Below are 16,255 nucleotides of genomic sequence, written 5' to 3' on the forward strand. Positions count from 1 at the left end.
TGTCTTTTTTATTTTTATATGAATAAAAAACACATTTGATGTATGGTTAACTGAATTAAATTGTAATATGTTAATCTGTGCTCTTTTTTTTTTAGAAACCCACACAGCCATAATATTTTTTTAACAGGGAGAGGAAAAAAATCAGTTGTTAAGAGAAATATATGCAAAAAAACAAAGAGTGACACCTGACTCCCACTCAAATCACCTTCCAGCTCATACTGTCATTTAACAGAGACATAATTTCACAGTTTGTAAAATTATTTGCTTTCTAATGTCATCTAGCTGTCATGGGTGTGCTGATGTTCTTGTACAGAGTGTGTTTTAGAGGAGAGATGGGTGAGATAAACTCGACTCGAATGTTTGACTGCATTTCAGTGTCTGGCACTTTCCCTGTGGACTTACTCAGGCAGAAACTGAAATCCTCTGCAGAACCTTGTCAAGCATTCATCAGCCCTGTAGGTGATTAGTCATCTCTCTTAAGAAATGACAGCTGATTATTGAAATTACCTCCTGGTATTTTGACATGCGCCCTTAAGGCTAATGGTGTCAATTCTCCATTTTGAAGACAGCACAACACAACACTGGTGGTTTTATTATGCAAAGTAAACTCTCAAAAGTAAATTTGTTCTGCTCTTTCTTTGCCATTTTCAAATATAGCAGGCATTCTATATGAAATGAAATCAATGATATCGCAGAAATCTCCAATTATTAATTGTCAGTACAAAAAAAAATGAAATATACAATTATACATGATTATACTTTATATTCTGGTAATGGAATCATTCTGGATACAGTCTTCATTTCCATCTTATCCATTGCATCCTCTTAATTTCCTACATACTGACATCACAGTTACTAATACACACCAAACACTGGGTTTCAGCCTCTTTTTTTTTTTCCTTTCCTTTTTTTTCCTGACATAAGTGATAGTGTTCAACATCATCTGTGAAGTGGTTTCTTATTTGATTATGACTAAAACACTTTTTTTTTTTTTTATGCATGAAGCTGATGCTCCAATCCAAAGCAACTTAGTGAGTGAGCAAGATGTTCAGTGTCTTGGTAAAGCACATTCTGTCAGGCTGTTGCAAGATTCAAACCGGTTCAAACCTCCTGCCACTGCTGCTTTCGACTAGCACACTTTGGTTCTGTGCTGCTTTTAAGTGCGCCTCGTTAACTCCTACTTCTAATACATCTCATGCATTAAAGTGATCGGAAACAACAAAATGGACATCATAACAAACTACTTTTTTGTGTCTGGTCTTTTACTAGGAATCAAAACTTCATTCATCTATTAAAAACAAAAATGCGTGACAAGTTAAACAGACTGAAAATAGAAACATACAACAACACTAGTTATATATAAGGGATGCAAAACAATAACATCTATTAAGAAATGACATCATTAATACCACCAATTACTGATATGGCTTACATGCTCTCTTCACCCTAACCATCACATCTCAGTCTTATTTACCACTTTGCGGTATAATTCATGCACGCTGAACTCATAATTACGGTATTTCTGGCAGCACTTGAATGCAGCAATAGTCAGGGAACACTAACAAGACATGAGGCTGACACACAGTGGCTGTTGTGGGATCAGACTTGCGGCCTTTTGGTTACAGAGCCTTCTTTCCATCCCGCCCTTCTCAGCGAGCCTTGTTGTGAGTCATGGCTGCGTGTCCAGACTCAGTTGTGTGAAAGGGACATTAACTAATTTCACTGTGTAAATATTTATCTAACCACCAGCGCTGCACATGTGTTGTGCACATGTTCGGAGACCTGTTTCACCTTCAACTGCGCCCACGTGTCCGACATACCCCCTGATCCCAAAACACCGTGCAATACAGCGTACGGTAGCGGATTTACACACAAAGGGCTGGTAACTACTCATCCGGTGCCCAATGCTTTCATGCCAGCCTGTAATATCTGTCACATGATGCGGGTTCACACAGTGGTTAAGTAACAGCACAAAGTGATAATTCTCTTTTGTCTTGGAAATTTCACATGAACGCCCTCCAAAGTCAGATGATTAGGTTGGAAACAGAAAATTTTGCTATCCGACTTTCTGAGTTAAGACGCAATGCTGACCTTTAACCTTCTCAACAAGGCGAAAAAATCAAGTTCTGTGTCAGTCAACAGTAAGAAAACACATGCACCTTTATTGCAAGTTTGTAGTTAGGACTAAGCGAACATTTGCATATTGAGTGAAGTTTGTCAAAAGCCTTCTGGGTTTGATTTTCCGACAAAATAGTATGTGAAAGCATCCGACTTGGAAGTCCTGGATGTCGGACCTTCCCACTAGCACCTGAACGCACCAATATTCAATGACTTCCAAAATGGCTGCTTCAGAGCCCATAGACCAATCAGATGCCAGTATAAAAAAAACAATTGGTATCACCTGACGTTGGAGACACCATCATGTTCAACATTTTAAGAACATATAATCCCATATAATCTATCTATCTATCTATCTATCTATCTGTCTGTCTATCTATCTATCTATCTATCTGTCTGTCTATCTCTATCTATCTATCTGTCTGTCTATATCTATCTATCTATCTGTCTGTCTCTGGTCTTGGGTAAATTAGAGGAAAATGTTGCTTTTGATATCTGGTTCTAAAAGAGATCTATACCTCCATAAGTGGCTGTCTCTCTCTCACTCTCTCTCTCTCTCTCTCTCTCTCTCTCTCTATGTAAATGTGTAAATGTGACTGGATTAAGCCTATCTATTTGTAAAGGTGAATGAGTTCATGCTCCACTAGAGAAGGGTTGGGAGTCAGAAGACAGAGAAGAGCCTCAGTATGCGGTGTGCGGCCAGCTGACCGATAGCAGACATCTGGACTGATTGGAGTTCCCACAGCCTCCTCCAAACTGTCTTTGGCCTTCTGGTAAATCAGGACGCTACAGCTACAGCTGTGCCGTGCATGACAGCAAGGAATCTGCTGCCGAACGCTCAAGTCAACTAGCTCTCGGACCGTTGGGCCTCCTGATCTGAAAGCTGCAGTCATGCATTGCTCTTCTAGACCAGTGGATGTCTTTGGGAGGGATCCAGGGGTTCACCAGCAAAATGAGGAATATCTTCACTCACTTGACATTAGCACAGCAAGAGACTGGGTAAGGATGACTGACTACAATGTAGACCAAATGGGCCTCAAATCCACTCCTCAGGGTCCAGAGTACAGCTGGTTCTCTGTCCGACCAGCTATAGTTAATTGCATTTACTTGGCATCCTGGGTCTAAATCTATTAAAAACTACCTGGCAGAATAGAAAACCAGCAGTACAGAGGCATCCTATTGGATCAGCGGTCTAGAGCGTGTACCATTTAGATGGGACGTCCAGGGTTTGAATCCGGCCTGGGACCTTTGTCGCATGTCATCCTCCTCTCTCTCCCAGTCTTTCCTGTCTCTCTAGACTTTGAACTATCTAATAAAGGCAAAAATGCCTAAAAATAATCTTAAAAGAAAAAAAAAAAGAAAACCAGCAGTACTCTGGAGTCAGAGGTCCAGATTTGAGGACCAAACGTAGACGAACAGTTATATCTGACAACAAAAATCTTTCCTTGGGGCAAAGTCTTAATGAAACTTGTGGAACTGGTATATCATGCAAATAGATTTGGCTTTGCTTGATATTAAAAGGTTCAGGAACCCCTGTTTTACACTGTTCAGACATAAAATGGTTTCACTGCACAGATACATGCAGGATAGATGCATACAAGCAGAAGTATAACTTTACCCACTCCTCCTATCTTTCACAAACCTGAAAGTCTACTTTTATACATTATAAACCTACATTGCAGAGGTGGAGGGCTTATGGCTTTAACTGACACATGAGAAGACAGCACCCAAACCAAAAAAACAACATAATATTTGTGTAATATTCCTGTATGGACTCGCAGTGTGTCTGTGGTACTCAGTAGTGGGTTTACAGTGACCGTATTGTACTTTAAGGTGTTTTTATCCCCTATGATATTCCTATAATATTACTATAGGGACCTGTGTTTTTTTCTGTGATATTTGCAGAGCATCCTTTTAAAATGTATGACAGGTTTTCCACAGCTCTCTCGTCGCCAGGGCAGAACGGTAGTCAGCAGTGCGGATCTCAAGTTTCAGGCAGAGGGGCCTCCTCTTCTTGAATGGGGCTGATTACGTGGAGGAGGTGTGGGAGGAGGGGAATAGGAGATTTCAGGAATCAAGGGATCTTTCTTTTGTCCTCTGTTTGGGACCCCGACACGACGGGGTCACATGGGCTGAACGGGTTAATACTGAAGGCTGCTGTGGTCGCGGACGAGACGCCGATGAGAAAGCGCACTAATTAAGAAAGCCTGGTCGAGCAATTAAGTGTGAAGAGAAGACGGGCAGCTTGGAGCGCAGAAGGTAGGTGGAAAACTTGAGTTCAGAGAGGTGCTTTTTCTTTCTACAGGTTGTTTGTAGCGTCGTTTGGGATTTTGGCATCCAGCAAGTTGATTTTACAAGGCGGGTTTGCGCTGTAAAGTGTGTAAATGGGTTCTGCTGATCAAGCCTTGGAGCCAATCTGCGCGTGTTGACTGAGCGCGGTGAGTCGCAGCGAAGTTGCAGTTTCATCAGTTTAAAGCTCCGACGGAAAATAACTCTTGTTGTAATTCTGTGCTCATTTTAAAAAGGATGCTATACAAATATCACAGTGAAACTAAATCATGTCATGCCACTGCTGTAGTTCAAAATTTTATAGTAACGCCATAGGAGATGGAAAAACTACCATAAAGTAGGATAAAGCCATTGGGATCACTACTGACTTCCACAGACAGACACACTCAAAGTCAGGAATAGGAATATTATAGTGTTTTTTCGTAGCAGGACATTGCTTGAATGTCTGACTGGCACAAATTCTCAATCTTGTTTTTAACGACTTTTTAAAATGATGGCTAAAGCTTATTTTTCATCAGAATTTCTTTTTCTTTTTTTTTCTTTTTTTTATCAGGAAAACTCAGCTGTATTTTGTTTTTTCTCCAGGAATGCAACAATTTCATGTGACTCAGCAAGTTCAGTCACTAGCCTTCTGTTATGCCTATAGATTTTTTTTTTTTTAATGTATTGCTTATGAGAAAGAGTTCAACCTCTGTAAACTGCTTATATTTGAAACTAAAACTTACTCAACTGAAGTACAACACCCCTGCTGTCTTGTGGATAAAATCTCTCTCCCCCCCCACCCCCACTGCATGTCTTCTGCAAAGTCAGAAACCCTATTTTTGGGAGAGTGACACCACTGAAGTGCAGTGATTGACATTTGTAGGTGTATTATTCTTCTCTATTGCCCTGTATAACCGGCAGACTGCATGGGGCTTTCATGTGCCCTCTGTCTGCTCCCTGAACCCTAAAATCCAGCTCTCTGCTTTTGGTTAGGAAGGAATGTTAACTCGCCTTTGCTTTGTCCAGATACTTTCCCCCAAACTCTCCAACAACCCCCCCCCCCCCACCACCACCACCACCAGTCTCCTTCTGTAGCTTGGTGACTCTTTAAGCAAAAAAAAAACCCCATTAAATCAGTTGAGTTGGGTTTAGCCCACATGAGCAAATAGGCTACTGTTAAAAGCCGTCTTTGGTCAGCTGTTAGGGGATTGGCATTGCAGGATTGTTTGCCCTCGCTTGCTTCATGTTTGCACTGACTTGCGTGAGAAGAGCAGTTTGTGTTAGTGAGATAGATGGCTGGGTGATCCGCCACATGTTGCCAGAAAACTGAAGACTGCGCTGTGTGGTTTTTTTTTTTTTTCCTCCATCCAGACAGGAGGAAAGCAGAGAGGGCAGCTAACATGCGGTAGAGCAGAGGTTCCCCAACTTTTTCATGTCAAAAACCTCCAAATCGATTCACCGAATACCACAGACCTCCATTTTGATACAGGTTTTTACCCCCCCATGTCTGAGTCAAGTTTTGCCTGTCTCTACTGGTACTGTGGGTGGAGAGTGTGAAACCTCTGAGTCATTCTTTTACCTTCTCTCCGTTAGTGAAATGAAACCAGTTTTCATTTTGCTGGTGACCCCCTGGAACCCTCTCCAGGACCCCTGGTGGCTCCATGGACCCCGCTTTGGGAACCACAGAGAGTTCACATCACAGCCAACGCTGTCATCCATGGTGTTCGAATATAACTTTTCGGCTCACCTGGCAAAAGGCTGGTAAACTAAAAGAATTTACCTGCCAAGAATAATAAATTTTTCACAGAAACATTTCCACTCTACTTGTTTTCAGTGCCATTTCGTGCATCAGATATTGTGTGTTAATGGGAAACTTGTTCACTCGCTTGTCAAGGCTCAGGGTTGTAATTCATAATGAAGTGCAACAGAATTCAAATTACAAGAAAGGATTTGAAGCTTGGTGTCAAAGTCTCACAACCGGCAAAGACTTGATGTAACTGAGGCAGTCATGTGCTATCGTCTCAAAGAGTTGGAGGGTTCCAGTGTGGCAGGTGGCTCCGATCGGTTTTGTCTGCCAAAGACGAACTTGATTGGCATTTGGCGCTTGGCAGGTGTTCATTTCGGATTCATGGGCCAGGCGGTCCAGTGGAAGACTAGTCCCACTAACCTGGTTGATATCCTGTGAAGCGCACTGGTGCATTCTGGACCTCTTTATGGGCAAGGTCAAGCTCTGTAAGCGTTACTGGTGTCGGTCAGATGACTGAAGTGTAGTGATAAGGTTGTGTGATAGTGTTTCTGTCACAAACACAGGTAATGCCCCTTCAAGGTCAAGTTTAAATGCCAACCTGCTTGTTTCGGCATGTCAGCCCGAACCACTCGAACCAAACGCCCAAACCATTAGTCACTTGTTAGGTGGGACAAGCTGGATTTGGAAAACAGGGTTGACTCACAAGTCCTTTCTGTACCATTGTTTTGACGTGTGGTTAGATTACAGTGATTATGCAACCTGGATATTGCATGTCCATTTAGTAGCTACGCTGCTATGGGTCTATTTATAGACAATAGATAGATTTTCATCTCTGCTTAAAGGCTTTGGTTTTGGTGAGTACATGATGTTTTGCACAGCAGGTAATGTCCTCAAAACACAGCTTGAAATGGAGATGGCTGAATATCAGATCACAAAGATTTTCTCTGGAAGAAACCAAACACGCCTTGAACTGGGACAAGTGGAATTGTATGCCATTTAAAGGGACAGTCCGCCTCAAAATGAAAATATGCCAAAATGGCTTGTCATATTTAGCACTGAGTTTTTTTTTGTTTTTTTTTTCACCTTTATTTATTCAGGGGGAGTTTCACTGAGAGCAATGCTCTCTTTTTCAGGAACGCCCTGATCACATTCACACACTATACAAAACCCAAGTATATTTGAGATGAGCCAGTTTTAACCAAGATACTGAGGCATGTAAACGCACCTCACCCCGTTTACTGTTGGATTTTTGGTGTCAAAGTTCTGTTTTTGTGATAATATTTTGAATATTTTATGTATACATAGATATTGGTGATAGGAATATGAACATGCACGCCATCTTAACCCGAATAAGTCCTAAACTAGGGTTTTAGCTAGTATTTAGAATACTGTTATATATGACCCCTCCTAAAATACCTGTGCCACTTGGGCGAGGCTTGTAATTGCAAGGCAGGGGGAAAACAGATGTCACTGTGCAGTTGTAATTGTTCCTGCTGCAATTGTTCCCATCAGGGTCACGCACAGGTTGTCTGTTGCCATTCTCACCGCCAGGACTCAACATTTAGGTACATGAAATAGTCTTTTCCCAGGTAAAGGTATTCACTGGGAAATGTCATTAACATGGGTAGCTGAATTTGAAGCAGTTGGAGTTTACCATGGTTTTTATTTTCCTTGCTGTAAGCAAACCTCACCTTCTTAAACCCAAGTGGCTTTGAGTGCTTGTTTTTTTTAAATGCCTCATGCTTTTCTGACATGCTTCAGATCTGAGAGGTGATTAGAAGCACAGCATTTCTCACTGGAACATACAACTTTTAAAAAATGTGTTTCAATGGCTTTGGTAGTTTTAAACGTGGCACAGACAAGTCTCACCACTTCTGTGCATGCCAAGGTGCCAGTTCTGTGGGAGGATTTGGCAAAAGGAGGCGTGATTAACCTGGCAAGGGCCTGCGTGTCATGCATACCTCAACTGAGGAGACTTGCCCTCAGGTGCTGGTAATGGGTAAAGCCTCCACCTATTGTGATGAATCATGAAATGCTTGTAGTGTGTGACAAGATTGCATGCACCCTGTAGACTGATGGTAATCTCAGTCTTGGGTCAGACTGATATCTGAGACCTGGTTGTTTATGAGCCAGTTTCTGTTGGTATCAATTTCACTGACAAATGGCATAGAAGTCGAGATATTTTTGCATTAACATCATAGGTTAATTTTCAAGATATTCTCATTCGCAATACACGTTTGAGGAATAAATCCATTCTGTGTTGAAACCCAGCAGAGAGATACCATCTAAAGATATGGAGTGAGTTCTCTATTATTATCTAGCAATGCGCAAATTATGCTCAAATTGGCTTCAAGGCAACCTTTAATTTTACTTTGGTTAGTCTTTGAGAGAGAGAACATGAATAATCCAATCCTGAGAAGTGATTATCAAGCTCAAAGATCACACGCAAAAAAAACTGAGAGATTTTGCTCCCAATTAACCTCTTTGTTGGATCCCCAAAAATCTTGTCCCATTACAGAGTGATCCACTTTAAAGGAGCGATCTCTCATACAGTGACTGACTGAACTGAAGACTGTATTGCCATTGTAACTTTGTCTTTAACTCCCATACACATAAAGGTGACAAAGCGTGGTTTCAGTAATGTAAAGGAATGATTTTCAAACAATACTGCAAGCCCAGGAAAGGAGTTTCTCTTTGGATACCTCAGCTAGGTCCCCTAAAAAGAAAGAAAAACTTAAGTTGAATTGGCCCCATTCACGGCTCGGCGTCGTAACTCCCTCACAGCTAGCTGCGACTTGCCAACCGGCGCTTTGATGTTGGATTGAGCAGCTGAGGCTTAGCATGGCAGGGAGCTGTAAGAATGTGAGTTTTCCATACTGCTGCTTAGACCAGCGGCTAGCAGAACCGTTTGAGGTGAGAAGGTGTTTACCTGCTTTTATACTGCGCTGGTGACGCTTACGATGTGTTGTCTAGTTGGAGTGTTGCTATTTGGATGTCTGTAAAATCTGTAGCTGATACAGGTAAAGTTTATGGCTGCCTTAGTATATTCGTGCCCAGCAATCTAGCTGTACCCAGTGTAGAGTCCATTTTGGAAGTTTAAACTTGGTAGTTTGACATCCATTTACATCTGTTTTTATTATTCTCTCGTCATTCACCCTTGCTATCCATCCTTTCTGGCAGAGGACAAGTTTTCACCGTACTGGCTCATAGTCTTTGGGTACTATGTGGATTGACTAAACGCTAATTGCTCCTTTTTATTACGGATTTTGGCTGGTTGTGGCCATTTGTTGTCTTAACTTGTGTTAATCCTGCCTTTTACACAAGTGCGCAGTGGAACAGAAAACTTTTTCTTGGGGTCGCAGCTCACATCAGAGTTAAACAAGACGATACAAAAGAAAACGGTGCACAAGACAACATTGTGCAACAATGCAATGGAGGGTCAACGTGCGTTCAGAGTTAATGTGAGATGATGCAAAACAAAGAAGCTAGTAAAAAATGGAGAAGAATGAGGAGTTGTACTCTTTTTGGTATCACTAAAACTGTTGCTTCTCACAGTATTATTGATTCCAATCCCAGTTACTAGTTTGTCTCTTGTCTCTGTCTGTCCACCCAGAGCTGATCTAGCTCCCCGGTCACCTTGGCACCATGAGTTGGAGCTTCCTAACTCGTCTGCTGGATGAGATCTCCAACCACTCCACCTTTGTGGGTAAGATCTGGCTGACGGTGCTCATCATCTTTCGCATCGTGCTGACGGCCGTCGGGGGCGAAACCATCTACTACGATGAACAGAGTAAATTCGTCTGCAACACGCAGCAGCCTGGATGTGAGAACGTGTGCTACGATGCGTTCGCGCCGCTGTCACACGTTCGATTCTGGATCTTTCAGGTGAGCATCATATCAAGTGTTGTGTTAACCTGTTGTGGGACGTCCTGGTGGCTCAGCGGTCTAAGATGTGTACCATATAAACGCAATGTCCTGGGTTCAGTTCTGACCTGGGACCTTTGTCGTATGTCATCCATCTCTCTCCCAGTCTTTCCTGTCTATCTCTACTTTGTACTGTGTAATAACAAGACAATGTTGTTTTGAAGTTGTAGAGCTGACTTGAACAATATTGTATATCTCTGAATAATCAAGTCTACCTAAATCTGTCCAGGAAATATACAGTACCAGTCAAAAGTTTGGACACACCTGATTGAATGTACTATGTTTTTCATTATCTTAAAGCCATTTTGATCTAAAGGCTTCTGCTTAAATGCTTGAAATGTGTTTCTTAGACAAATATAAATAGTGAAGTTGATGCCTATGTATGAATTTATTTCCAAAGCCTTTGCCTTTCCATCAAGGCAAAGGACGGCTACTTTAAAGAATCTAAAATATAAGATAGTTTTGATTTAACACTTTTTTTGGTCACAGTATAATTCCATTTGTGTTATTTCACAGTTTTGATGTCTTTACTATTATTCTAAAATGTGGAAAATAGTAAAAATAAAGAAAAATGTGGTGTGTCCAAACTTTTGACTGATGTTGTATATTAATGGTTGAACTTGTACATGGACACAAACACACATTTACCCCACATTAGCACATGAGCCACACTAACGTTCAGTGTGTGTTTGTCTAGGTAATCATGATCACCACCCCCACCATAATGTACCTGGGCTTCGCCATGCACAAGATCGCCCGCATGGAGGACAACGAGTACCAGCCGCTCCACCAGACCCGGAAGAAGAGGATGCCCATCGTCAGCCGCGGGGCGGTGCGGGACTACGAGGAGGCGGAGGACAACGGGGAGGAGGACCCCATGATCGCTGAAGAGATTGAACCAGAGAAGCCGGACAAAGTAGAGAAAGGTACGGTGAAGAGAGAACGCGTACAAGTAGCCATGAGTGCATTTCTTATGACATGGTGTTGCTTAATTTTTGGTTTTCGAAGACTTTTAAAGTAGGAATGGTTACCCAGCAAAACTTCAGTCAATCACAAAGCAATTTTCATAGAGATTTCATCCAAATGGGTTTCAGGAGTCTGTTTAAAATATGACTGGGATGTAATAACTTCTTAATTCTTAATCATCTTAAACATCTCACAAATGTGTCATAATAAACCCGTTTTGATACCAGATGCTAACCAGCGTGTCTCTGCTCCCCTCGATCTTCAAGGTGCAGTGAAAAAGCATGATGGTCGTCGGCGGATCCTGCGGGACGGCCTGATGAAAGTCTACGTCTGCCAGCTGCTGTCGCGCTCCGCCTTCGAGGTCGCCTTCCTTTTCGGCCAGTACATCCTGTATGGCTTCGAGGTGGTGCCCTCCTACATCTGCACGCGCTCGCCATGCCCACACACTGTGGACTGTTTCGTGTCGCGCCCCACGGAGAAGACCATCTTCCTGCTGGTGATGTACGTCGTGTCTTTCCTCTGCCTGCTCCTCACCGCCCTGGAAATCCTCCACCTGGGGGTCGGCGGCGTCCGCGACACCTTCCGCAGGCGTGCCACCCTCGGCGCACGCGCCCCCCCGCCTTCCTCCTCCTCCTCCTGCCGCCCGGGCGCCCTGCCGACCGCGCCCCCCGGGTACCACGCCGCCATGAAGAAGGAGCAGTGCGGGAAGCTGAAGGGGGAGCTGAGGGACTCGCCGCTGGGTGACTCCGGGCGGGAGAGTCTAGGGGACGAGGGGCCGTCGTCCAGGGAGATGGAGAGACTGCGGAGGCACCTGAAGCTGGCCCAGCAGCACCTGGACCTGGCCTACCAGACGGAGGAGGGGAGCCCCTCACGAAGCAGCAGCCCTGAAGTCAACACAACTGTACAGACCGCCGCCGAGCAGAACCGCCTCAACTTTGCCCAGGAGAAACAAGGAGAGGCTAGCGAGAAAGGTAGAGCTACTATTAAATGTTGTTTAAATGAAGACGTTAAAATGTGGTTTTGGTAGAGTGGTTACATATAAAATTCTTGCATTTTCAAAAATCCATCCGTTTTTCCAGGCAGTTTCAGACCAACTCCAGTCAACGCATCACAACTGGACTTGTTCTTGATTGGCTCCCCTCACTAATGAATTACTGAAATCCTTCCAATCAGACCAGTTCGCATAATTTGAACTGATGGAATGGTTTTACCTCATTTAAACTAGAGCAGCTGGTGTTGTCGGCCAATCAGGATCCAGCTTTATGGCTGTTCTGCCTGTGAGGACTTAAAATGAATCCAATTTAACTCATTCAATCTTTAAACTAAATTTACTTGTAAAACATCATGAAAACATTATTCTCTCGTGAGCCGTTGGATATTTGAAATCAAAAACGTGAAAACTGAATAATATGAGACTTTTTTTTTTTTTGTTGAAATTCTGTTCTCTTTGCTCTGAGCTTAGTACATATTTGCTCTTCAGTTATGGCACAGTTTCTGTCAATTCACTGCTCCCATGAAATGTTTTCCTGAAGATTTCCTCATATCTGCCACAAGTTTGTCCGTGACAGCATTTGACAGTGCTTATTTTCTTCCAGTCATTTAAGGCCCGAGGTCTAAACCTCAGAGTGTGAAGGTCTGTGTGCATGCCGAATATTCTAATGTTTCTCTCCTCCTCTCCTAGGAATACATGCCTGAGCGTGCTTCCTGCCTCAAAACGTCTGCCCTTCCATTCCTACTGGCCTTAAACACATGGGGGAAGCACATATGGGAATGCAGTCAGACCACTGAGGGAGACCAAAGTGTGTGTGTGTGTGTTTGTGTATATGTATATGTGTCTGTCAGTTTGTCTGTGTGTGGATGAGAGAAATGTGCCTTTCAGTATTAAGGGTCAGTCCAAAAAAAAATAAATAACGAAGCTGACCGAGCTGCATTGTGATAATGGTACATCTCCACAACTCTGTAAACTTGAAAGCCTGACAAATTCTCTCTCTCTCTCTCTCTCTCTCTCTCTCTCTCTCTCTCTCTCTCTCTCTCTCTCTCTCTCTCTCTCTCTCTCTCTCTCTCTCTCTCTCTCTCTCTCTCTCTCTCTCTCTCTCTCTCTCGTTTCTGCTTGCCGACCTCCACACACACCTAGACGGTGCCATCAGCTAATGCCTCGTCTCCACCCTGTTCTTTTGCCCAGAGGATTTTTGTTTTTGTTGCTATGCAGTAATCCTTGTCCATTGGAAACATTATGTAGAGATTATCAAAGCTTTCAGCTCCTATCTGGCCAAAGTCTACTCTTTGTTTTTTTTTGTTCTTTTGTTTTTACAGTCTTCATAACGAAAGAGAGGCTCCCTTTCATAAAATGTTGAAGAGCGTTGTCAAGGCTTGTTGTTGGCCTTAACACTGAACACTGCCTTGGGTTATGTCATTCTGGAGCAGGTTCTTTGAGTCTTTCATGTTTAATTTGACAGATTTGATGTTTGTGATTATTAGTGTCGGCCTGAGGCCACGCAGTTACAGAATTGTTGGTCAGAAATCCAAGCCTGTATATTTACTCAAATTGGCCAAAATGTTTACCTGGGAAATGCTTGAATTCTTTACCGACCGGAAATGTTCCTCCACACTGTTTTTTAAGGTCTTTCCAAGGATCAAATTTTTTTTTTTTTTTGTGTGCCATCAATTCATTTCAAACATCCCAACATTTCTCTCACCAATACAGTATCTTTCCCTATGACTCTTGACCAAAGCTCTAGATTTGTCTTTGACTGTTTGAATTCTGGATATGACTTGTTTTTGTCTGAGGAAGTGTTGGTATATGCCACTCATTTCACATGACTGCTGGAAAGTGGGCACTTTTATGTTTAGAAAAAAAAAAAGGATAGTATGTACCATTTAAAAACTCGAATCACAAAGCCCTACATCTTGACGTGTTCCCCCATCATAAATATCATCTCAAAAATTTCACTTTTGTTTATTTTTTGCGTTCTGTGGATCTAGGCTTCATTCAACAATGTAATTCCATCCTTGTCTTTTCCTTGAGTGAAATCTATTTGCCATCCTTCACATCCACTGTCATTACCTCCTCCTCCTCCCTCTTCATTTTTTTTGTTTTTTTGCCTCTGAAGGAAGGGATGACAAATTAGCCTTTTAAGACGGCATTGAGAAACGGCACTGGTGCCATGTAAACAAACTTATTGTTCAATTCAGCTTGAAACTTTGGATTAATATTTTTCTGTGTTCATACTGGACTCATACTTTCTCATATCCCGCCAGTCGGTTTTGTGTCCTTTGGCTGACAGGTGAAACTGGAGCCTGCCATAAGGCTATCTGATGCTGTATTCTTGTAATCATCTCACTTCCAGTTGTTTTTCTACTTAATACAAGGTACAACATTCCATTTTGAATATGGTACTGCTTCAATGGTTTATATTTTTTTCTATTGCAAGTTTTGTAGTTTTTGTAACTTTAGAGATTATTTTGTCTTCAGAGTAAATAAATATATTTGAATGGAATGTTTTGGTTTTTGGACTCCTCACTCTTTTCTATTATAAAGGTCTCACAATAGAAACTCGATTCATACACTTTTTCTTTTTGCCTTTGGCCCAGTTGGGAAACAGCTGACAAGTCGTATTTAGTTACTATCTACCATCACATACAGAGACTTTGTATGTAAAGCTCCCTAGACGACTGAAGGCATTACAAGTGGTAGGTCAGTCTTTACCTAGCCTAAATCATCCACACGTAATAAATAAAATAAATAAAAACTGAAGAAAAACGTTATCAAATGTGAGCTCCATTTCTTTTCAGGATTTCAGAACAAAACATTCCCAATTTGTTTGAATGGAGATTTCCTCTTTCGAACTTCAGTTATTTCTAGCCTATTTCACAAAGCAGGATTGGCAAGCTGTCCGGATAACTTCAAAAAATGTTATGACAGAAACCTATTCCTGAATCTATTATTCAAGTTTTGTTTTACAGATTTAAATAAATCTCACCAGGATCCATCAGAATATTTTTCAGTTATCTGGCTAACTTTCTAATCCTGACATCTCTGTTAGATCCTGATACTGGGAGAGGGAGTTGGGTGTACAGATGTCTTCACAGCACCCCCTGTTGTTGAGCCAGAAGAGCACTATCATTTTAATGCAGTGGACTTGAATTTATTTTCATATTTAAATTGAAATAAAATGCCAGTGCCTCAACATTACATTATGAATCAAATAAAAGACAGTTAAACAAATCAAATGCATTCAGTCATAATGTGTGTATGTAGTTTACATGGTATTTAAGTAACTTTGGTGGAATTAGGTAATTTAACCGTGTCGCAGTGCTTCAGTGCATACAATTGAACACGCACCGTGGGTCTGTACAGGATCTGTGCTTGTTTTGTATAGGAGATATACAGTAAACACCACTGTTAACATTCTGTTGTTCAGCTGAATGTTAGCTGCAAAAGAGCAGCATTAAGCCAAGCCAATGTGACAAGTAGTATGTGACAGATAAGAATAATTCATTTTCAGACAAAAGTATTACATATTACTAATTTCATTCTTGACTTATTACAGTTATTACAGTATTCTATTTTCAGCACATGTAATCTCATTATTGGTTTCAGATGTATATTAGTACTGGTCACTGTTAAGACTGCAGCCAGTGACAAAAAGAGGAATGCAGATCAGTGATGCAGATCTTGTCTGTTAGGGTTAATTGTTCGTCGATCTGTTGGTAATGTCTCGGGGCTCCAGTAGGGGGAAAAAAGAAGAAGGGTATCAGAAGATTTTTCGGAGGACTCCGTAAACTTCTGTCCTGCACGTCTGGCAAAGAATAAGAAGAGGATGATAACACCAACATAAGAAGAGGATGATAACACCAACAGTGGACATTAACATCATAGAACCATCATATCTACGTCCACCTGTTTTCCTCTTCACAATAAAAAAAAATTAAATATACATATTACTTTACTGGTTTATTAGTATTGCTATTTGATATGTTTAATTTACAACCTAGTGCACTATGATGTATCAATGAGACATCATCTTAAAAGAGTGATAATACAGCATTGACAATTGCTCCAAATAAATTAATAATATAATATAGTATAATATAATATAATACTTGTGCTCAGTAGAGCACAGACCTCCGCCATGTGTGACAACCACCTTCTGGCCAATCAACATGAAATCCTACTAAGTTTTGGCCAAATCCATGTCCAACTTTTTGATATATCCTGCTAACTGACGG

The 16,255-nt window shown here is 41.7% G+C and overlaps 1 protein-coding gene across 2 annotated transcripts; it reads left to right on the forward strand.

Annotated features, from left to right (window-relative positions):
- The first annotated feature begins 4,201 nt into the window (after window positions 1-4,201).
- LOC139921162 (gap junction gamma-1 protein-like) lies at window positions 4,202-14,535 on the forward strand. 2 transcript variants are annotated; one of them, XR_013507592.1, is made up of 6 exons: window positions 4,202-4,377; window positions 9,750-10,021; window positions 10,758-10,986; window positions 11,293-11,997; window positions 12,708-12,825; window positions 13,161-14,535. XR_013507592.1 is itself a non-coding variant. In XM_071911323.2 (5 exons), the coding sequence occupies exons 2-5, from the start codon at window positions 9,782-9,784 to the stop codon at window positions 12,719-12,721; spliced, it is 1,188 nt and encodes a 395-aa protein (XP_071767424.1). In that variant the 5' UTR covers window positions 4,202-4,377; window positions 9,750-9,781; the 3' UTR covers window positions 12,722-14,535. The 2 variants fall into 2 exon arrangements, 1 of the variants encoding a protein (XP_071767424.1); XM_071911323.2 differs by having other exon boundaries at window positions 12,708-14,535.
- Window positions 14,536-16,255: the final 1,720 nt, after the last annotated feature.

Source organism: Centroberyx gerrardi, chromosome 21 (genome assembly GCF_048128805.1).
Source record: "Centroberyx gerrardi isolate f3 chromosome 21, fCenGer3.hap1.cur.20231027, whole genome shotgun sequence".
In the NCBI taxonomy this organism is placed as follows: domain Eukaryota; kingdom Metazoa; phylum Chordata; class Actinopteri; order Beryciformes; family Berycidae; genus Centroberyx; species Centroberyx gerrardi.